At 34.4% G+C, this 24790-nt stretch overlaps 1 protein-coding gene across 7 annotated transcripts in view; it reads left to right on the top strand.

The window, feature by feature from the left end:
- Window positions 1–24790, top strand: part of LCORL (ligand dependent nuclear receptor corepressor like) — a 163019-nt gene that overhangs the window by 50607 nt on the left and 87622 nt on the right. For 5 of the 7 annotated variants that reach the window (XM_045771434.2, XM_045771439.2, XM_045771440.1 and 2 more), the window contains exons 3-4: window positions 5686–5765; window positions 6659–6788. In XM_045771434.2, coding sequence (XP_045627390.2) covers window positions 5686–5765; window positions 6659–6788 — 210 coding nt within the window. Of the gene's footprint in view, window positions 1–4702; window positions 4767–5685; window positions 5766–6658; window positions 6789–8916; window positions 8960–24790 lie in introns of those variants that run through there. The other 2 variants (XM_087864255.1, XM_087864256.1) reach the window with 2 other exon arrangements.

Below are 24790 nucleotides of genomic sequence, written 5' to 3' on the forward strand. Positions count from 1 at the left end.
TAAGTTTATTCGTGTATATAATCTGGGAAGGTGGTCCAGTTTCATCTTTTACATGTAGCTGCCCAGTTTTCCCAACATTTATTGAAGAGACTGTCTTTTCCCTATTGTGTATTCTTGCCTCTTTTGTTAGATGAAATATTTGGAATGGTTATTTTGTGTCAGGAACTGTGATGAGCAGTAAGGAAAGAAAAATGAGTAAGGAGGATCTCTTCTAGGAATTCATGGCCTAGTATTAAGTCAGTAGTTTTCCAGTATGGATTGATTATTTATTTTAAAGCCAGGGAATCTAATACTGCTCTATTTTGTAGTTATATAAATTATATTAGCTCTTATCCATGTGCTCACGAAAACTTATCTGAGTGTATTCATCATGCTGTCTATAATACCAAGATTAGAGAAACAGACTGAATATCCAACAATAGGGTATTGATTAAATAAGTTATGATACATCTGTTTGATGGACATGCTTATTTATTAAAAACAATTTAGAAGTATATTTGAGCATAGGAAATATTTGTGACAAATAAGCATGTGTATAATATCCTAATTTTTAAAATAAATAGCATTTTTTAAAGCAGTTTAAACTTAGAGAAAAAATCAAGTAGAAAGTGCAAAGATTTCCCATATACCCTCCCCCCTCCAAGGTTTCTCTGTGTTAATATCTTTCATTGGTGTTGTACATTTGTTAGAATTGTTGAGCCAATATTGATGTATTTTATGACTTAAAGCCCCCATAGTTTACATTAGCTAAGTCTGTGTGTGTTGTACAGTAATCTGCATTTTGGCAAATTCGTAGTCCTGTATCCACATTACAGTATCCTATGTAATAGTTTCACTGCCCTAAAAATCACCTGTATTCCGCCTTTTTAGTTCTCTTCTCCTGTCCCCAACCCATGTCAAACACTGCTCTTTTTCCTGTCTGTCTTGTTTTTTCTTCTTCATAATGTCATATCATTGAAATCGTATAGTATTTAGTTTTTTCAGACTCACTTCTTTCACTGAATAATATGCATGTAAGGTCCTCTATGTCTTTTCATGGCATCATAGCTCCTTTCTTTTTATTACTAATACTGCCTTGGGTGGATGTAGCATAGTTTGCTTATCCATTTATCTACTTGAAAGACATCTGGGTTGCTTCCAAGTTTTAGTAACTATTAATAAAGCTGCTATAAACATTTGTGTGCAAGGTTTTGTATAGACATAACTTTTCAATGCATTTGCCTAAATGGAGCACCATTGCTAGATAGTAGGGAAAGATTATGTTAAGCTTTGAAGAAACTGTAAGACTATCTTCAAAAGCGGCCATACCGTTTTGTGTTCTCACCAGCAATGAATTGAAGTTCTTTTTGTTCTGCATCCACACCAGCATATGATGTTTTCTGTGTTTCAGACTTAAACCATTCTAGTAGGTGTGTGGTGGTAGCTCATCTTAATTTTCAGTTTTCTAATGGGATATGCTATTGAGCATCTTGTCCTAAACTTTTTGCTATCTGCATATTTTCTTGGGTGGGGTGTTCAGACCATTTTTGGTACTTGGATAATGATGATAGATAATGACAGAATGAGGAAATACTTCTGTTTTTATTTTCTGGAACAAGAAACCATTGTAGAGAAACCATCTGGTTTGGAGCTTTCTGTTTTAGAAGGTTATTAATTGTTGATTTAATTTTTTAAAAGATTTTATTTATTTGTCAGAGAAAGAGAAAAAGGGGGAGCCGCAGGGAGAGGGAGAAGCAGGCTCCTGCTGAGCAAGGAGCCCAGTGCAGGACTCAATCCCAGGACCCTGGGATCATGACCTGAGCCAAAGGCAGACGCTTAACCAACTGAGCCACCCACGTGTCCCTGATTGAATTTCTTTAATAGATATAGTCCTGTTGAGATTATCTATTATTCCTTTTGTGAGATTTGGTAGATAGTGTCTTTCAAGGAGTTTGTCCATTTCATCTGAGGTTACCAAATTGTGGGCAACTAATATTATTCATAATATTTTTTATTATCTTTTTATTATTTATATACCCAACAGTGATGGCCCATCTTTAATTTCTGATATTTTCTCTTTTTTTACTTGGTTAGGCTGGATAAAGATTTATCAATTTTATTGATATTTTCAAAGAATCAGCTAATGCTAATTTTTAAAAAGGCATAGAATATAAACTAAAAGAATATATTGTAAAATGTTAATCATTATCTCTGGATGATGGGATTATAAATAGGTTTTTTTCTGCTTTGTAGTTTTCAGTATGGTTAATATGTAGTTTTATAATGAAAAATTATTTTTCAGTAACATTGCCCACTTTCAGTATCTTACTTCAAAATCAACATAGTTATAACCACTTTTTCATGACCTTCATGAGAAATCTAGTTCAGTATTCTCTTTTTTCACTTTTCATTGGGCTTTGTCTTTGGGAACTTTAAATTTATTTCTTACGGTTGAAGGGTACTAAAGAGAATAAAAATGCTCAAAGGAAGTATGATTATCTAAAAGAAAATGAAAGTAACACCTATTGAACTTGTTAGGTCTTCTGCATATGTTCTTATTTAATTTTTACTACGCCTTAAGATGTAATTATTATCCTCATTTTAACAGATGAGGAAGTTGAAGCCCAGAGAAAGTAACTTGCCAAAGGCCACATCTAGAATTTGGAAAGATATCACAGTACCAAGGCTCTCTAATTTCAAAGTCTGTTATCTTTCCAAGACATATTAGGTAAAATGATTGGAACCAGACTTTGACCTGAATATATATCCGTGGTGAAAAGGTTGATATTTTGTTAGTCATTTACTGTTAGTTTTTTCCTTTCTTTTCTTTTCTTTTCTTTTCTTTTCTTTTCTTTTCTTTTTTATTTTTTAAAGATTTTATTTATTCATTTGACAGAGAGAGAGCACAAGCAAGGGGAGTGGCAGGCAGAGGGAGAGGGAGAAGCACGCTCCCTGCTGGCCAGGGAGCCTGATGGGGGGCTCGATCCCTGGGCCCTGGGATCATGATCTGAGCTGAAGGCCGATGCTTAACCGACTGAGCCAGCCAGGCACCCTACTATTAGTTTGCATTATGACATTGCCTTTTATTAATAAGGTACATAATTTGACCCTTTTGAGCCTATACAACTTCATGGTTAAAATTGCAAAATGAAAGACAACTTATTTCAGGGATATCTGATTTATTGTCATATTTTGTTTGAGAAATAAAATAAATCTGTTCTGTTATAGTATTTACTTAACTTTTATGACATGAAAAGATAACCTGGACAGAGAAATCTGGCCTAGAATTGATTTTTCAAAATTTGTTTTCCAATAAATAAAATAATGTATCTCACCATCATTTATTGGACTCAAAATCAAAAGTTCTGTAGAAAGAGTAGTTATTAAACATTGGTAAGTAAAGTTGTAGATTTTTTTACCCAGCATAATTTAATGGCATTTTATAATTGTTGATTATTCAGTGCCATTTATTTAACCACATAGGCATTTGTTTTAATTAATGTTTTGTTGAAGAACTTCTAAAATAACTAAAATAAATGAGGTAATCTCAGCATGCCCAATTTTATCTTACAACTGGTAATTGTTTTAATTATTGCAAAGTTGTTGTTCCTCTGTTCAACATATTTATCAATAAAACTTCATGAAACCTTACAGTGATTTTTCAAAAATACCTCTTCTTCAGGACTACCAGCTATTTTTAAAAAATTCTAATGCTAGATTCCTTTCATATCTTTTATTCATGAAGCCATAATAAAAAAGCAGTAAGATTTCCTTGATCTATCAAAATCATTATGCTTAGCATATGAGTCAAGGTTTTGTGCAGTAATACTGCCTAACAAATAGCTCTGAAATCTGTTGCATCCTTATGGGTGACCTGAGTACTGAACTTCAGAGATCACTCAGATCTCTGACTGCAGGTCCCAGTCTGAAGGAATAATGGCTATGTGGGGCAAGTTCTTTTCATGTTGGATGGTCAAAACTCAAGAGAACTGGGGCAACTTGCCATACCTTTTAAAGCCTCAGCTTGGATGGAATATATACTGTCACTTTTCCCACATTCATTCTACTGATAAAAAGCTCTACCTTCCTAGTAAGAGGCATTGCACAATTCCACATTCAAGAGCGCAAATGTGTTATTCTATTATAATGATAGGCCAAAGGGTTGAAGAAAATTATAAACCTACACAAGTACAATTCTGGGTTTTTAATTGTATAGATTGCTTAAACTTTTTGATTTATCAGGTCATTTGCAAAAAGTGATCAATTTTCTTAAACTGGTATATTAAAGTTATCTATCTTCTGCAAAATAACCATATTAAATACACTTGTGATTGTGCAGGATTTAAAAAATAATGACTGATGATCCTGCTTTGTTAGTAACTAGCCTTTGCATGGTGTTTTATAGTTTCTAAAATATTTTCACATTTTTTCATTTGATCCACAAATAAGTTAGGTGATGGGATCTTTATTTTACAGATATGGAAATTAAAACAAAAACTTTATAACTTGATAAGGTTACAACTAGTAAGTTCTATTCCAGATGGAGACTTTAAATCCAATTATCTTTTCGTTACCCTATACTGGATCTCATGCTCCCATTTCCTACCATTTCTAAGTTTGGATAAATATTAGGAATATTTCTAGACCACTACCAAAACCAAAGGATTTTGTCTTTATACTCGAACAGGTTACATTATCTTCTATTCTTATTTTTATATCTCAGTTGATGCAAGAATTTCTTGGGGGCTGATCCTAACTGGTATTTATTTATTACCATTCCAAAAAAGGTAAGCTTATTTTCTGTGTAGTTTAACAGAAACACGTATTCAATTTATTTATTTCAAAAGTATGAGAGAAAATTACTGTGCTGTACCAGTGCTTTTCAAATTAATACCCGTGTAACTGCCTCAGGTGATAAATGCTTCATATATTGGAGGTTCTATATAGGAATTTATTTGGGAAAGGAAATTGAGGGGAGTTTGAAAAATCACTATCTGTACCAAGTATAGTTAGGGTGGCAGTGTTGTTATAGCATCATAAAATTTCTTCATCATAAAATGTTTGTTTTGCACAAACTTTCTAATATATAACAATAGTTGAATTATATGAAACATCTTTTGAAAAAAAATTCATGTTTTGTATTGAATAATGTAGCTTGTTTACCTGCCTTTTACTCGAACTCTTGCAACAACACCTTTAAACAATGTAATAAAAATCTGATCTGACTTCTAAGCTATGGATTTCCACTTTTTTTTTTTTAACAGCATTTCATTTTCTCAAATCTGTGGGCTTTTCTGGTGCTCTACTCCATTTCTCTGCTTTATGTTGCTTTCATGATGTGTAAAATTTATTTTTCCCCATACCTCCCTGTTTGGATTTCTTTCATAGTGAAAATTAAAAATCAGTAGGTAATGATAAATTCAATCTTTTAGAAGGTTAGATGATACTTAAAACCCTATTGTTAGAAAATCAATTTCTAACCAGCTCATTGTCCTTGCTACTTTGTCCCACAATAGTGCAAAATTACTCTCCTTACAGCCTTCTCTGTTTCTTTCTAGATGTCATCACTTTAATTTTAAAGTTAGGCCTTCTCCCCTTACTATTAGTAGTTAGTTTTTTTAAATGAGCCGTTGCTGTGGAGAGTGGTAATTTTATTTGTTTTAATAAAGTTAGTGTATTTAATGAATATTTTTCCCTCTTTTAAAGACTGTGAACCAGAAGAGCTGACTGACTGGTCTATGGATGAAAAATGTTCATTTTGTAACCTACAGAGAGAAGCAGTCAGTGTAAGTTTTAGTGCTATGAAATTATTTCTAAACTAATCGCACAATTGTAACACAATTTTTTTAACTTAATTTGTTCTGAAAATTGGTGACTTACAGTGGAAATTTAAATACTTGATTTTGGTAATGAGAAGAATATTTTAAAGTCTTATGTTAGAAGTCTTAACATTTAGCTTAACTTGCAGGTGAAATCACAAAACACTCATCTTTTTTGCTTATTTCACATTTCTTCCTTATAGCTCCCTGACTCATCAGGTTCAGTTTAGATCTGTTTTGTATTTAGTTAGACAGTGGTGAGCTTGGAGGCCTACCTTGGTTTGAACACCACCCTATAGTCTTGATTTCTTAGGAATCTATAGTTGGAGGATAATGTGGTACTACTTTTTAGCCTTTTAATTTCGTGAAGTCTTTTGGATATCAGAATTATTTCCTGTGTAAATGATTAAATAGTGTCTACTATAAACAGGGCATAAACTAGACAAGCAGCATCTTCTTGTATGGCGGGAAGTCCTAATTCTTTACTATTGTGAAAAAGGCTGAGAAGAAATGGGAACTTCAGAATCCGTACCCATTTTGGTCAGATTAGTGGGTAAACATTCCTACTTTGTTGTTAAAACTCTCATTACTGGCATGCTATATAATGAATTTATTCAGCAGTGTATTTTCTCTATACCCTCCCCCCCTTTTTTGGCTATAGTTTGCTAAGAAATAAAGCTAATGTGGTATCAGAGCCAAATTTCTTTTCTCCTGACTCCTGTTCCAAATTTTATGTTCTCTCTATATAATTTGTTAAATAGAACAAATGAGCATTTAGAGAATATTTTTTTTGCTATTTTTAATGGAATCACATGTATAATTAAAACTGATTTTTTTATGTTGCTTTCTTATAATTTTAGGATTGTATACCATCTCTTGATTCTTCACAGTCAACACCATCGGAGGAACTATCATCTCAGGGCCAGTCCAACACTGAAAAGATTGAATGCCAAGCAGAAAATTACCTAAATGCACTCTTTCGAAAGAAAGGTAATATTGGCATAACTTGTCACTTAAAATTAGCAATAGAGATCTAGAATGTTTGTATTTTTCTCACACACAAGTTTTTTTATATGCCAGTCTTTATTCCATTTTTTATAAATTTTTTATCTTTAGTTTTTCTTCATATTTTTAGGAACATTAGGATTCTCAGTTACTGTAGTACTAGTCTTCTATTAGCCATTCCTTTCACCACTCTTTTCTCAGATGTCTCCCTGACTTTATCACACATTTTCCTCATCTACTATAGGCAGGAAATTTTTTTTATGCTTCTGGTCTTCCTTATTTTGTTGCTGTTCTCAAGACTTCAAAAGTTCTTTCATGTTCAGTAAGTGATAGATATACTACAAAGCTGTCTTTAGAAATGTAATAGTTAAGGGGCGCCTGGGTGGCACAGCGGTTAAGCAGCTGCCTTCGGCTCAGGGCGTGATCCTGGCGTTGTGGGATCGAGCCCCACATCAGGCTCCTCTGCTATGAGCCTGCTTCTTCCTCTCCCACTCCCCCTGCTTGTGTTCCCTCTCTCGCTGGCTGTCTCTATCTCTGTCGAATAAATAAATAAAATCTTTAAAAAAAAAAAAAAAGAAATGTAATAGTTAAATCATTTATCAGCCAGGTTGGAGTATATTTGCTGGCTTGGGGTTTCAGTAGTTCTTTGGTAGCTTGAGTATGCTTACTTAACATTAAATGTCAAATGCTCTTTTTTGCTTCCTGTCTGTTGAAACTATTTAAATCAAACAAGGCTTGTTTCACTTGTTTCCTTACTTGATACGCATGTAATCAGAGAGAAGTAGTTTTTACATCTTAGTTACTTGAGAAAAATTTAGAAATTTGCAACCTTCCATTTTTTGTTCTTGGCAATTTCTGCAGTAGTAGAGTGTGTTAACTTTTACCACATAGATCCTTGGAGTGAGTCTTGGTGTAGGGGGAATGCAGGTTGGGAGGAGTTCTCATTCTGCCTCCCACTTTCCAGAGATTGAGAAAAACATTACTGTAGTTCATCTAGGTATTGACCCTGCTTTACTCCTCTTTGAAATTAAGTTAGTATTAGATATTTTTCTATTAAATTGATAACTTTCAGATTTTAATCAATAATGTTGAAAATCATCTTCACCTTTGAGCAAGGAGGCTTTTGTTTAGTCCTCAGTGTTCTGAGTTCTTTTATATGTTGAAATATAATAATCCTCTGATTAGAAAAATCATTACATTAAAAAACATAAAGTTAAGGGGTGCTTGGGTGGCTCAGTCAGTTAAGTGTCCGACTCTTGAGTTCAGCTCAGGTTATGATCTAAGGTTATGAGACAGAGCCCTTTGTCAGGCTCAGTGGGGAGTCAGCTTGAGATTTTCTCTCTCTCTGCCCCGCCCCCCACACATGTGTGTGTTCTCTCTCTCAAATAAATCTTAAAAATAAAAAATAAAAAACCCCTAAACTGAAGAACTATATATATATATTTTTTAAGTGCAGGAGACTGAAAATCTTTTCCTGTGTATTACTAAAGTGCTTAGTGTTGAGAAATTGGCATTTGTCTTGAAAAAACAAGTTCTTTTTTTAGAATTTTTAAAAAATACTAATTTATTTGAGAGAGAGGGAGAGAGTGCAAGTGGGGGAAAAGGGCAGAGGGAGAGGAAAAGGGAGAATCTTAAGTGGACTCCACGTTTAGCACACAGCCTGTTGGGGGGCTCAGTCTCACCACCCTGAGATCATGACCTGAGCCGAGATCAAGAGTCCGATGCTTAACCAACTGAACCAACCAGGCACCCCTAGAAATTTTTTAGCTGAACCAATATTAAAAATATTTTACATGCTTTCTTTAAAATTTTATAACGTTAATTTAGAAAATTTTATTCTGCCAGTGTGTTTACACTTACAAGAGGAATTATGTTAACAGACTTCTATCACTAAGAGAACTGGAAGAAACATACACATTTATACATGCACACAATAAGTTTCACTCACCTTAGAATTCATTACTCAGTCGCCTTTTCCTTGAGTGATTTATAATGGTAGTAGTAGCTAGAGTTATCAATAATAATGACCTATAATTTTTGATAGTATGGAGTAACCTGTGCTCCATTGCCCTATTAAGAGTAATCAGAAAACACTTGGTACTATTTCAGCTGATTCAAGCATCTGGGTCTTCAAGAGGTCTCCTACCAAAGGTTGGGTGAGTGTTCATGGATATTTAGTGACCTCTCCATTTGGGGATAATCTTGGTTTTCTTCAAGATCTTTGAAGGATTGCAGAATTTTTAAATGAAAGATTCTTACTAGTGTTTTTTGCTCTACTTCGGGTCTTACCTTTGTTAATTCCTTTATTTGTAGTCCAACATGATTTTCCAGATTTAATTAAACAAAATGACTTTTCTATTCATTTATTTGGTTTTGTTTTCGTTCCTTATTTTTAAATTTTCTTTGAATAAAGTCATTTTAGAGATTTCCAGTATGATTCCACTAGGATAAGGCCAGAAGGTAATAACAGTATCTTTAAGTGATGATAACCCCTTCGTTTGTTTAACTAATTCTACTGTTAATTTTACATGGAAATAAAAGGCATAAACATGTTTTTAAAAATAAACACTTCTGAGTCTTTGGAGTAACAAACAAAATGTTGATAAAGCACATTGTTGGTGAAGCTTTTATTTGATTCCTGAAAAGTTCCCAAATTCACCATTTTCAGGAATTCTGGATATTAGTAACATTATTGTTACTGATATTTACAGATACTGATCTTTTGCTCAGTTTTAGTAACATGTGTATGTTAATCATCTTGCCAAAACATAAAAGAAATCTCTTAATAGCTTTATTGTAGCTTGTTTAATATTTCTCCTAACTATGGTTTTGGGACAATGATCATGATAAATGTAAGCTGCTATTAAGAACCCACTACACAGGATGATGATGATGATTGATGTCATCAGTTCTGATTGAGCATTAAGACTTTTTTATGCCTTAATCGCTTTTAATCCGAAAACAGTGTTAAGAGATAGGTACTGTTGTTATCACTTTAACAGGTAGAGACAATGAAACACAGAGCAGTTAAGTAATGTGTCTTTTAGTTCTGTTACGAACATTTGAGTCCTCAAGAAGTTTTAAAAAAAAGTTGAAAAGTGTTCTGTGTGAGAAGCACCTAGATTCTTTTATGTACTAAGTAGGAAGATCTTCCTATTCTCTACCACTTAGCCACCTAGGATTAGAATTATTTTAATTGAATTAGGCAGACCAGAGAGGACCTATGAGAAATGCTGTATTTCTCATACATTTCCATTCTTCCTTTAAATGAGCTAGAAACAGTTTTAGTGATTAGTTTCCTTATAGAGTTTAATAATAGATTGGAGGAAACTTAAATACTAAACACAGTTTGGCCAATCCCTTGTAATTAGAAGCTAGTCAAAAATACTTTTCGAGGGTTGAAAAAATAGAATGGGAGAGGGTGGTATTTTAGTATAGAGCTGAACTTTTAACTAGTTTTGAATATTCCTGAGAAATTTTTCAGAATTGAATTCCTTCTAGAGGTTAACCTAAAATTCTCTTGAGTATTGAGTAGAATGAAAGCTCCATGATAATAGGCACTTTATTTTGTTAATTGCAGCATCCTCAGTATTTAGAAGTAGTTGTCATAACTGTCTTCGGTAAATATTTCTTGAACATATGAATGATTACTAATAAACTGTCCAGGTATCTTCCAGTTTCTCTGCATACTCTGGTATTAGTACTTACTTGTTTTATTTGGAGAAAGAAATTAAATTAGCATGTACATATAGTTTGCCTTTCCCTGCTTTGTACTTGTTTATTACTGTGTATACTTTGAGTATCAGTCAGTTTGTTTTGAAGTGTGTAGAAACATAGGCTTATAGATATAAAATGCCTTTTCCAAAGTATCCCCATCATATGTAACTAAATTATTTTAATTTTTAGCTTCACATTCTCTGATTACCTGAAGCAGTGTAAGTTACTGGTTTATGATTCAGGAAGATGTCTCATCTTTTATTTTTAAATTAGAGAAGGCTACTTGACTAAATTGGAAAGATTGTATACACATAGTAGTTGAATGAATCGTACTGCTAAATATATGATAAAATGTAATCTTCATCAAAATAAAATACATTTTTCTGCTTTATCTTTTTTTTTTTTTTTAAAGATTTTATTATTTATTCGACAGAGATAGAGACAGCCAGTGAGAGAGGGAACACAAGCAGGGGGAGTGGGAGAGGAAGAAGCAGGCTCACAGCGGAGGAGCCTGATATGGGGCTCGATCCCACAACGCCAGGATCACGCCCTGAGCCGAAGGCAGACGCTTAACTGCTGTGCCACCCAGGCGCCCCTCCTGCTTTATCTTTTATCCCCACACATATTTAGCATTCATATAACTCACATTCTGGTTTTTTGGTTTCAAAGAGCTTTCCTGGGGCGCCTGAGTGGCTCAGTCCTTAAGCATCTGCCTTCGGCTCAGGGCGTGATCCCGGCATTTCGGGATCGAGCCCCGCATCAGGCTCCTCCGCTTGGAGCCTGATTCTTCCTCTCCCACTCCCTCTGCTTTGTTCCCTCTCTCACTGGCTGTCTGTCTCTCAGTCAAAAAAATAAATAAAATCTTTAAAATAAAAAAAAAAAGCTTTCCTGATATATTTGATGCAGTTAGTTGAAAGCTGCTATTAACCAGCCCTTTCCCCTTAAATTAATTGGTAGCCAGGTTTTATATAGTCTTTCAACCTTCCCTGAACACAGATCCTTTTCCTTTTAAATTCTTAATTTTAAGCTTTATACTATATCAAGAAATAAATATTAATATGGTTCACTAACCAATTGGTTATGACCAATAGATAATAAAGCATTTGATTTCTTAGAAGCAGGAGTGTTGATTTTTTAGATTGCTTTGCTCTAAATGCAAGCATCCTTGAGTGCCTATGTAGATTTGACCTGATTCATTCAGGCCCTGAGTGTTTCTTATACAAATGTGCCTTTATGAGACCATTGTGGGTCACTCATTGAATTTCTCTTATATGGGTGCCTTTTGGAACTCTCAGGAAACTGTACATTAGTGCCATAAATTAATTCACATACTGTTATGGACCACATTCAAAGGTGTTTATGAAAAGATTTTTCTTGTTTTGTCATATACCTGGAAGATTTGAATGAAATTCTAAGAAAATACACTTAAAATTATGACTGGATTTAAAAGATTTTTGCATTTCTGGTAAAACCACCTTTCAACTTGCGTACCATTCCATAACAGGAATTAGAGGCCAACTATCAGGTCACTTACTATCATCTAGATTTTTATCTCCTTTTATCTTTTTTATTCTTGAATTTGAGTCAGCTGTCCTTTTACAAGCACCCGTATTTCTCCTTTGTCTTCTGGAACTTGTGGTCTTTCATCAGCAAAATCTCCTATGTCCTCAGTCTTTTTTCTTCATGTTCCCTTTATTTCTGTAACTCAGATCTACATATTCATAAAAGATGTTTTTGTAGCCCTATCCCTTTCTGTTTTTAATTCCTTGCTTTATGTAATATAGGGTGATACCATTGGCAGACAATCTTTAATATCTTTATAGCTGCTTTCCCATCATTTATTCGTCCTTCTCAAAACCCTGAGCTGCTTTGGAGCACATGACATCAAACTATTCCAACTACATTATCATGCTGTGGACCTCTACCAGCCTTTTCACTGTCTTCCTCCCAAATATTATTCCCATTACAATTCTTAGCGACTTCAAATTCTATGTAGCTGGTCCATTCAACACTCTGGCCTCTCAGTAATATGATCTCTTTATTTCCAATGATCTTTCCCTCCATTCCCCTCCAGCCATCTTTCCATGATTATTCCTAGACTTTTGCCACCTCTCAAATCTAATTTCAACCATCTCTTTCTCTGACTATAATTTTATTCCAGTACTTTTACATTTTCCCCCTTTTTTAACCTCATTGCAATTTCTAGTCTATTGATTACACCAATTTTCACTCTTCATTGTCTCTTGGACATGACTTATGACTTACTTCACTTCTCTCCTTTCTCAGCTCAAAATACTGTGCTTAATCACTGTGATCATTTTTCATATAAAATCTTAACTCTATTGCCTTTCTCTTCCTTTGTCATATTTGCTTGTTAGAACCTTATCTTTGTCCAGGTCCTTGTTTATTACACACTTGCCCTGGACCAGCTGAACTTGACTAGGGTAAAACACCCAATTATGCTGACCTTCTGAGTCTCATTTAGTCAATTTCCTCTCTTTCAGGTAGTTACTTTCTATCTTTTTTATCTCTCCAACAACTAAAAATCACCCTTTCTTTTTGTAGCACAATTAACCTTCTAAATATATTATTTACTTATTTCTCTTGTTTATTGTTCATTGTCTTTGTTCTGTTAGAATATAAGCACCACGAGGAGTTAGATTTTGTATTTTTGTTCACTAACATATCTCAAGCACCTGACACACTGTAGATAAACGTTTAGTAAATATTTATCATCTATACTTTTACTGTTTTCACTTCTCAGTTCTCCTTTTCTTTTCAACCTGTCCCAGTTAGACTTTCTTTCCTACCACTTCACTGTTTTATCAATTTCATTGGTAATTCCATCTTTTACTATTCAAAGGGAAGTTACCAGTTCTCATCTTACTTAATCTTTTTAGCATCATTTGATAGAGTTGATCACTTCCTTATTTGGATTCTAGGAAATTATATTCTTTTAATTTTTTCCTCTTTTCTCACATATTGCTGCTTTCACATGCTCCTTGCTTGTTCTTATCTTGACTTCTAAATGTTGAATAGCCCCAGGGGTTAGTCCTCAGCTGTCTTCTGTTATGGATATATACCTTAACTTACTTGATGGCCTCATTTTATCCTATGGCATTAATTATCACGTGTGTGCTGATGACGCCTAAATATTATATCTAATCCTAACCTTTCCTCTAGTTTTACCCTCCTATATCTGCCTACTTGATATACTCTTTGTAAGAATATCTAGTAGGTATTTCAGAATGACCTATCTAAAACAAAACACTTGATTTTATTCCCCTGAAATTTTCCCCTGCCCCAGACTTTCCCATCTTAGTAAAATATATCATTCTTGACCCTTGGTCAGCTTCAAAAGCTAGGAGCCTTTCTTGATTCCTCAGTGTCCTTCATACCCACATCTAACCTATCATTAAATTCACTGGCTCTGCCTTCGAAATCTACTCTAAGTCTGGCCATGTTTTGTCATTTCCATTTCTACCACCCTAATCCAAGATGTATCATCTCTGGCGTATACTACTAAAGAGCCTTCTAACTGGTGTCTCTGCTTCTACTTTTCCTTTCCCTACCAATTGATTTTTATACAGAAAAGGCAAATTGATGTATCTAAAAGCCTAAAACATGGGACGCCTGGGTGGCTCAGTTGATTAAGCGTCCGACTCTTGATTTCGTCTCAGGTCATGATCTCAGAATTGTGAGACTGAGCCCTGCATTCGGCTCTGTGCTCAGTCTGCTGAAGACTTTCTCTCTCTTTCTCTCCTTCCTTCTCTGGAGACTTCCTCTGCCCCTTGCCCTGCTCCATGCTGTCTCTCTCTCTCTCTCTCTCAAATAAATAAATCAATCTTAAAAAGAACAAAGAAAGCCTAAACCAGATTATTAATTTCTCTGCCCAAAAGCTTCCAGTGACTTTGAATGTCACTTAGAATAAAATATATCAAGGACTCTAGTTGTGCTTCCTTTTTGATCACATTTCTTGTTGCTCATTCTTTTGCACACTCATGGCTTTTTGCTTTTCCTCAAATGTACTAACCTTGTTCCTATCTCAGGGTCTTCATACTTGCTATTACCTCCATCTAGAATCCCGCTTCCGCATGAACATTGCTCACTCCTTCGTATCATCAAACTCCTGGCTCTGACCATCCATGCCGCAACCATCTTATTTATGATAACTCATCTCAGTCATTCTCTTTTCAATTATTCTGCTTTTCTGTTTGTTTGTTTCTCCAGACTTTCTTTTAAAATCTGTTATCTGCTGCTTCTAGAATATAGGAACCAATAAAAGCAGGGATTTTGTCTGTTTTGGTATAGCCCCCTCACCTAGAGTAGTAGCTGGTACAGTTAATGCTCAATAACGTAATGGGGTGCATGTAAATCATTTAGAAAAGGAACGTTTTAAAGATCAAAAACAATGCTTTAAAATCATGATCGTCTATCCACAGTGTTTTAAAATGTGATTCACAGCCATAGTATGTAGACCTTTACAAAATTTTTAGTGAGTCCTTGTAGGTAACAAGAAAGTGCCAATATTCTAAGATGTTCTAGGAATCAGCCAAAAATACTTAAAAAATAAGTGATTCTAAATTCCTCTCAGAATGTTTAGTCATTGAATTATTCTTTCAGTGGTTTTGTACAATCCTAATAATGTGAGAACATGATTTAAATTTTGGAGAAGCAGTGGTTCTTCCTTTTATCTTTAATTCTTTAGAAGTTTGTCTAAATTATTTCTTTGTATATTCTCCTTCAGTTGAGAAAATATAGTCTACTAGGTGAGAAGGAAGACCTAATTCTCAGAAGAGGTATAATTCTACTTAGGGTCCTATTTTTTGAATTACCATCTGTCCTTGGATAATATTTCTTCCCTATGCTCTGTCTCTAATATGTCAGATAATTAAACTAGCCTGTATACAAATATATTTTATGTAGTAATCTCCTGTGTGCTATTCAAAACACTTTATAACTAGAGTACTGAATAAGAAAAAACACTTATGTGGAAGTAACAGAAGAACCAATATGCGCTGTATAACTATTGAGGATTAATTCATTATTTTTTAAATCTTTTTATAATATTTTTCTGGTTTCCTCTAGTAACTCATAAACTCACCAACTGTGTCATCACCTGTATGTTCTTTTATAGAGTACTACTAATTTAGTTCTTTTTTTCCGCTGAGTATGACTTCCCCAAAGCAAGACCAGCATGTTGGGGTTTATAAAACATATTTCTGGTCCATGATTAGAGAAGTTCATTTATTTAGCAAAGATCCACTAAGCTGCTTTCTACATGCCAGTACCATACCAATTATCAGAAGACCAAAAACATCCCAGTCCTCGTGGACTTTTATATTCTAGTGAGGGGAAGCAAACAATAAACAAGTAAATTATATTTGTGGTTGAATGTGCATGTGTGTGCACACATGCACACATACACACATACCTCTCTGAATCCACAGAAAAAGTAATGGTATTTTTTTAAAAAACAGGAAATAAAAACTACTATAAATGGATGAACTATTTAAGTTCCCTTCACTTGTAATTTTTCAACTCATCTTTGCCTAATGACAAGCATCAAGTTGAAATTCTCAATCATAAATTCTTCACCATGTGTTGTTAGCAGTTCTTTAACATTTTGTCTACTTCATTAAATCTAGCTTCCTTAGCAAAATGTAAAATTTTTTGCTTTATATTCACCATTTCCCTTAACTTCTGGAAGTTAACAAAAAATATGCTAGTTTCTTTCATACTTCATTCATTGTTTGTTGTGAACTTCTTCTGAAGCGTGATTCACTTAGACTATCTTTTTATCAAATCTCTTTCATAAATCCTACATCCAGAAATGTCAAATGCATCAGCACCCCACATCAGATATATTCATACCAGGTGTGAAAAATAAAAATGTATATCATGTGGGCATCTATCCACTGTTCTACTTGGTCAGAATATAGCCCCCCATAAGGGACCATGAGATGGGAGATAAATGAATTTACTATTTTTTTAATAGCTTCTAGTTTCTACACACTTCTTGTACTTCAGAGCATCTCTGCAAATAGAGTATGATTCTTCTATTCAAAAAGATGTGATTCATAATACATAATGTATGAGATTATAGACCTTAATTGATGTATATACTGTGCCTGTTGGCTATTTAAGAGATTTTAAGGGATAATTTTGGTTCTGCAAAATGATTTTTATCTTTGTCAATTTTAAACATTCTATCATATTCCCTAAAAGTATTGATTTTAGACTATTTTGAATTCTGGAGGCAAAGAGTATCTTAATTTTTTTTTACCTTTTCAGTTCCTTATAAATACTTAATTGCTTTTTTAATAGTTTTGGTCAAAGACATAAAAAATACAGAAGACACTCTTTAACATGTGATAAATACATTTACTACTTAATTTTCAACAACTAGATTATGCATTTAGGTATAAAATGTTGAAAAAACACTATCTTTTAAAAAAATGCATTTTCATGCATACTGCATTCATGTGTATGATGGAGTAGTATGGCCCAGTTGCCTAACGAGTTTTTAAGATACCATACAGCAAAATGGTTCAGGAGTATTGCCACATGTCTAGGCAAATGCAAGAGGAGCCTCCTCAAAAGATGAAGCAAAAGTAGTTTGCTGGTCAGTTTTCACCTTCTCAGTTGCTATATTTCAGGTGTCTTAATAAGATTTTGCTCTATGAAATAATATGTCTCTAAGATTTTTTTAAATAAGAACTGATGTGTGTAAATTCATTCAGTTCTTCTGCCACAAATTTTGTGTGCATGTGTTAGATACTGTGAAAATAAAGGTTTGGTATTTTTAAACTTTTTGGAAAAATCTACATGTCTTGGAGGTCTGCTTTTCTCTGAATTTTTTCTTTTTAAATTTTGTCTCTAAGTTTTCAAGTTCTTCATGGTATTTTAACTTTTTAAAAGTAAGCCATAACATTTATTAGTTTGTATAATTTTATTTTTATTTTTTTAAGAAGATTTTATTTATTTGAGAGAGAGTGAGAGAGCACAAGCAGGGGGAGGAGCAGAAGGAGAAGCAAACTCCTCACTGAGCAGGGAGCCTGATGTGGGGCTCAGTCTTAGGACCCTAGGATCATGACCTGAGCTGAAGGCAGACGCTTAACTGACTGAGCCACCCAGGCACCTCTAGTTTATATAATTTTAAAACAGTGATTATCTCTGTTGTTATGTACCTAATGACAGCAGGTTATTGGATGAGTTTAGAGTAAAAACTACTATGACAATTTTTTGTCCATTTTTCTATTTTTATTTTTTATTTATTTTTTTAAGATTTTATTTATTTGAGAGAAAATGGGAGAGGAGAGAGAGAGAGAGAGCAAGATGAGGGAGGGTCAGAGAAAGAAGCAGACCCCCCACTGAGCAGGGAGCCCAGGACTCTAGGATCATGACCCAAGCCGAAGGCAGTTGTTCAACCAACTGAGCCACCCAGGCGCCCCATTTTTTAAAAAAGATGTCATTTTAAAGGATTAATATAGAAAATTGTCATTACCTTTGTAAGTAACATGTCTAAAACTCTCATCTAGACTACTTAAAAAAATAGATTTTCTCTTGATATTGTAGCTTTAGGAGGTTAAATCTGATTGCAGTCTTCCTGCAAATTGAAGATAGCCCAACATACTAAATTGTGTGGTATTAGCTCTTTGGTTAGGTTTATTCCAAGATATCTTATGGTTTTTGGTACTATTGTAAATGGAATCGATACCCTAAATTCTTTTTCTTCAGTCTCAGTGTATAGAAATGCAACTGACAAGGGGGAATGAAACATGAGAGACTATGGGCTATGAGAAACAAACTGAGGGCTACAGAGGGGAGGGGGTGGGGGAATGGGATAGGCCGGTGATGGGTAGTAAGGAGGGCACGTATTGCATGGTGCACTGGGTGTTATACACAACTAATGAGTCATCGAGCCTTACATCGGAAACCGGGGATGTACTGTATGGTGACTAACATAATATAATAAAAAATCATTATTAAAAAAAAGAAAAAAGAAATGCAACTGACTTCTGTGCATTGATTTTGTATCCTGCCACATTACTGAATTGCTGTATGAATTCTAGTATTTTGGGGGTGGAGTATTTGGGTTTTCCATATAAAGTATCGTGTCATCTGTGAAGAGAGAGAGTTTGATTTCTTCTTTGCCAGTCTGAGTATCTTTTATTTCTTTTTCTTGTCTGATTGCTGTTGCTAGGACTTCTAGTACTGTGTTGAACAATAATGGCAAGAGTGGGCATCCTTGTCGTGTTCCTGATCGTAAGGGAAAGGCTCTCAGCTTTTCCCTGTTGAGAATGATATTCGCTGTGGGCTTTTCATAGATGGCTTTTATGAAATTGAGGAATGTACCATCTATCCCTACACTCTGAAGGGTTTTAATCAGGAACGAATGTTGTATTTTGTCAGATGCTTTTTCTGCATCAGTTGAGAGGACCATATGATTCTTGTCTCTTATTAATGTGTTCTATCACACTGATTGATTTGCGAATGTTTAACCACCCTTGCATCCCAAGGATGAATCCCACCTAGGTAATCCTTTTAATGTACTGTTGGATCCTATTAGCTAGGATCTTGTTGAGATTTTTGGCATCCATATTCATCACGATATCGGTCTGTAATTCTCCTTTTTGATGGGGTCTTTGCTGGCCTCATAGAATGAGTTTGGAAGTTTTCCTTCTGTTTCTGTTTTTTGAAACAACTTCAGGAGAATAAGTATTATTTCTTCATTGAATGTTTGGTAGAATTTCCCAGGGAATCCATCAGGCCCTGGACTCTTGTTTTTTTGGGAGGTTTTTGATCACTGCTTCAGTCTTGTTACTGGATATTGGTCTATTTAGGTTGTCAGTCTCTTCCTGTTTTAGTCTTGGTAGTTTATAGATTTTGAGTCTAATATTTTCAGTTTCTTATTCTCACATAAAGATCATTTTTTTAAAAGTAATTTTTGTAGAAATATCACTTTATTAAACATGCTCTAACACATGAACTTTCCTCTCTTATCTCATTTAATATGTAATTCTGTTTTAAAGAATTACCTGTTCCCTATGGTACTTTGGAACCTCATTTTTTCTGAATTTCTCTAACTCACCAACATACAAGGAGTCTAGGATTCTAGCAAAGGGTTTTTTCAAATATTGTACTTGTGAAATGTGATAAATTAGTTTATAAATTGCCATCTTGCCATTTTTAGCTTGCATATAATTTGAACTGTCAGTTACAGTTTGCTATTTGCTCTTGGCTAGTTGTGCATTATATCCACAACATGCTCAAGACTGTTTTATGAGGTTTATTAATTAGTAATATTGATTTGTTAGTAATAATTAGCAGTTTCCCCCTGCCTTTTCCCATATGGATTTATATTTTTATGGGCTTTTGTGAGTCTTCCTCCTTAAAATGTTTTGAGTGAGGTCTTCTAAAATGTTTCTATCCTCAATAGAAGGAGCAAAGCATAAGCTTTACAATTGAACAGACACGGATTCAAATCTACCCCACCATATATCATGTGATTCTACAAACTATGTATACCCTTTTTGTGACTTATTTTTCTCATCTGCAGGAGAGGCACAGTAATTATAGATTATTTATACTCTGTTGTCTATCCTCACCTACCAAAAACATAGTTTTGTTAAAATAGAAGATACTAGTTTAGATTTTAATGCTTTAGTCATTGATACATATACTATGTGTTCACTAGTAGCTTCTGATGGAAAGAAGACTATGGGCTGTGGAGTCAAACCTGGATGTGTTGCTTGCAGTTTTTTTCCATTAAATTAGCTGTGATGTTGGACAAGTTATTTAACCTAGTAATACTATATCATTGTGAAGATTAATATAATGTAAATGAAACATTTAGCTTAGTGCCATATTTATAATGGGCATCCAGTGAAAAGTAACTCCATGGTGGATTGCACTAATTTTTGTTGCTTTTGTTGTATGAAAAAACTAGGCACTAGCATCTAAATGACCTGCTCTAATCACACTAAGGCATAGTACTTTAATTAAAAGGTCAGATTTTGGATTAGACCAAAGGTCTAATCCCGGCTGAACTACTTATTCAGCCTTGTGTGACCTTGGGCAAACTTTTTAACCTTCTTAAAACTTGTTTCCACTTCTATAGAATAGGTGTAATTCTGGCCTTTTCGAGATGATTATTGCAATGCTTAAAAGAGCTAATGATCCAAACTCACCAAATTGTATACGTTAATTATGTGCGGTTTTGTATACTAGTTATACCTCAATAAGTTGGGGAGGCAGAGATAATGTATGTAAAGACTCAATAATCTAAAACTGTTGTTACTGTTATTTATTATCATTATCATCAGTTACTTGGAATGACACTAAATCAACTAAGGGAGATCATTGAGAGTTTAGTTGCCGCATTAAATCTTCTAATTGTTTAGAGTGTTGTCCTTAGGATTCTATGAATTAATAACTAACATCAAGATATGGGGTATCATACAGTTTCAAAAGGGAGTAGTAATGCTTCAAAACTGTCAGCAGTAAATGAAGTACTCTTTGGATGCTCTGAGGGAGTAGAATTATCAGTTAAATAGGATACAAATTACAATGTTCTTGGTGTTTGTTTTGTACAAATAAAAAGTCACTTTTGTGCTTCGATTTCTTAGTTGATAAAATGGAAAACTTTTTGCTAAAGTGTGTTGATATAGTTAGCCTATGTAGCATTCAGGAAGTGAAACAGTATAAAGAAATATTTGGGGGCTCCTGATGGCCTCAGTCGGTTAAGCGTCTGCCTTCAGCTCAGGTCATGATCCCAGGAGATCCCAGAGTCCTGGGATCCAGCCCCACTGCCAGCTCTCTGCTCAGCAGGGACCTACTTCTCCCTCTCCCTCTGACTGCCACTCCCTCTGCTTGTGCTCTCTCTGTCAAATAAATAAATAAAATCTTTTAAAATTTTTTGAAAAAATTATTTTATAGACATATACAACCAACCTTCAATAATCATGTGACACTTTGAGGGAAAATTTCAGCATAAAAAAACTTGCAAAGTTGGCCAAAATATTAACTTAATAACACAGTGAAAATCTTGTATGAATATATTTGTGTAATGAAAGAACAGATTTTCTAAAGCAAAATATGAATTATTTGGGGACTATTATGTTAGGTTGTTTTTTACTTTAAGTATGGATATTGGAGAGTGTACTTTAACTAGAAATGTTAAAATGAAGGGCATCTGGGTGGCTCAGTCAATTAAGTGTCTGCCTTTGGCTCAGGTCATGATCCTAGGGTCCTGGGGTTGAGCCCCACATAAGGCTCTCTTTTCCTCAGCTTCTCCCCCCTGCTTGTGCGCTTGCTCTCTCACTCTCTCAAAGAAATAATAAAAAAAAAAAAAATAGATGTCAAAATGCTTTTATGTGTATTTAAGAAAATTTATTTTTAATTTAAGCCAGCAAGGTGTTAAAGTGGTTTGCTTTAGAGTTACTTCTGTCGTGAACACACAAAATCAGGCTGCCAATGTTTCTGATGAGCAACTGGAACCATTGGTGCTAGCCAAATATGCTAGTGAGTCTGATCATATATTGTGATTATCTGGTATTGTTTGAATTCCAAAGCCTTTTGGGTGTGGTATGCCATACTGGCTGTTGATTTATTTTACATATACCTCATTCTTTCAATTTAAAATACTCTAGAGTTCTACAAAACCATCTGTGAGCCCATATTAAATGCTAGCTTTTTTTTCGTGTGAGACTTTACCCATATTTGTTTTTCTAGAAAGCGCACTTACTGTTCTGACAATACTGATTGAGGTTGTTTATAAAAGAAGTACTCTGTCTTTGGTGGAGTAATGGTCAGTGCGTACCCAGACTAAAGTATGTTTATGTACCTCTGACATCATCATTTCTTGTAGTTTTGGAGTTCAGAGTTGTAGGCCTCACATGTGTACAAGGTATAGAGATAAAACTGTGGATCATATTGACAAGTCTGTGGTTCTTCCTGTTATATCCATTTTTTTGACTTAATTCTTACTAACCCTGGAAATCTTTTAGACTATTGATAGAGGAGTGTTCCTTCATTATTGCTGAATATTTTGTTAGAGCAAAAAAATACTTATCATCATGGAACAATGCTATAGAGCAGAGCTTTCCAAAACCGTTTGTGCATGAAGACAGTGGTTAAATAAGATGATTCACTGAAGTACAGGAATTCTATTTACATCGTTATACATTCTCAATAAAATAAGACTTCTGCAGTGAAGGAGAAGTGGTTACTTCCGTTGCTGGGATTGGGAAAATATAAAATGAGTTTGAGGCATTTTTGTGGTGCCAGAAAGTAAGGAAGTGCTCAGAAAAGGACAGGAATATGTTGGGTAAGACATAGGAGCCAATGTGAAAGAGCTCCTAATAGCCCAAACTGGAACTATTTGAACAACAAAATAAATAACAGTGTAATTCATAGAAATTCAACAGACAACCTGACCAAGTGATCGAGGGTTAGTATCACCAGTAATAAAACATATTAAGTCTTACTGGTGCACTGATATGATGCACTGAAAAAGGTACATTACTTCATAGTAGATTGCCAAAAATGCATAACTTGAAATTAATCATGAAAAAGTTTCACATATATTAAGGAACATTCTCCAAATAATTGAACAGAACTCCTTCAAAATGTCAGGATCATGAAAGACAAGGAAAGACTGGGAGAACTCTCACTAATTAGAGGAGTCTAAGGAAATATGACAACTGAGTACGTTGTGGGATCCTGGATTGGATTCTGGACCAGAAAAAGAGTGTTAGTGGGAAAACTAATGAATTCAAATAAAGTTTATGGTTTAGTTAATAGTACTAAACCAGTGTTACCTTCTGGATATTGATAATTGGTTTTATAGAATGTTAATTAACATTAGGAAAAAGCCCAGAGAAAAATATATAGGAACTCTACTGCTTTTGGAAACTTTTTTGTAGTCTAAAATTACTTCAAAATTTAAAGTATTTTTTAAAACATAATAAAAATAAGTTAATATTTACTGTCTTTGATATATGGACTGACAATAGCACCCTTACTTGGGGTTTATCTCAGAAGGCACTTGTCATATAAGGGAGACCTAGTGTCCTGGGAGATGAATTAGAGTTCATTTCCTCACACAAGAAGGAATTGATAATGGAGTCCTCGTTCTTTGGTTTGTGTTCTGAGTATTGTGATATATTGCAGTTTATACGGCCTAGTTAAGTGGATACGCAGATTCTGCTATGTAGTTTTATCTGAATTAAGTAAAATATAGGTAAGTTGGCCTTAAAAGATTCTATCATTGATGAACCTTCTTCCAGGTATATGCTGTGCTTTGAGATGTTTGGCTCATAATAAGAATGTGATTATGTAATTTATAAATAATACACATAGTTTAAAGGCACATTCTCAATTTTATTAATTGGTGAGGTTAAATATTCAACAAAATTTGAAAACTTTGCTGTGAAGATATATTTTAGAGTTTATTTCTAAGTCCAGAATTGGTGACCTGACTTAACTGCTAAAAGGTTTAATAGGAAACTTGTAGTCACAGGGATGTTGGACTTTTGCTTTAACAAGGAGATTCATAAGTACAGTGATCACTTCATGGCTTTAAAGAGGCAAAAACACAGGGAGCAGGATGGATAAGAAGGGGCAAAATGATTTGGGACTAAAAGATGATAACATGTCCATATCCTTTTTTTAAGGAAAAATGTATAGATAAGTAGATACGTTAAGCTGTGGTGGGCCATGGCTTTTACTAAAACTAAAACCTCAAGTGTGCTTGAGGTTTTAGCAAACTTGGAAGTATAACTGCAAGAGTTTCCTTTTATGGTAATGATGTGAATTCTTACGGTCACGTGATTCTAGCTCCTTTCTCCCCACCCCCATCCCCCCAAAATCCTAAAGTATTATGAGAGAGAGAGATCCTGTGGAAATATGTTCTCTAAGTTCCTTTGACTTGGCAGATTCCCCATTCTACATGGGCAATTGAGACCATTAAATCTGTGGAATAAAAAGAAGCTTCAGGAAGTCCATGTCCATTCATTTGATCTTTGATTTTGTATTAATCCTTTGTAGTGTGTGTTTAGTAGGGACACAGTAAACAAACTGAAAGCAATGTTTAAGACTTCATTCTTTCCTGCCTTTGAGCCAACTAGCTTGTGAGACTTCTAGAAAAAAAAATCATTTTTCTCTAATAATTTCTTTCAATGGCTGTTCAGTAAACTTTTGTGTAAAGTGTGAGAGAGTAAAGGAATATTTTCTCATTCTTATTTTTCCTTTAAATTTTTAAAATT

Source organism: Ursus americanus, chromosome 8 (genome assembly GCF_024610735.1).
Source record: "Ursus americanus isolate L20-20 chromosome 8, mUrsAme1.1.p, whole genome shotgun sequence".
Classification (NCBI taxonomy): domain Eukaryota; kingdom Metazoa; phylum Chordata; class Mammalia; order Carnivora; family Ursidae; genus Ursus; species Ursus americanus.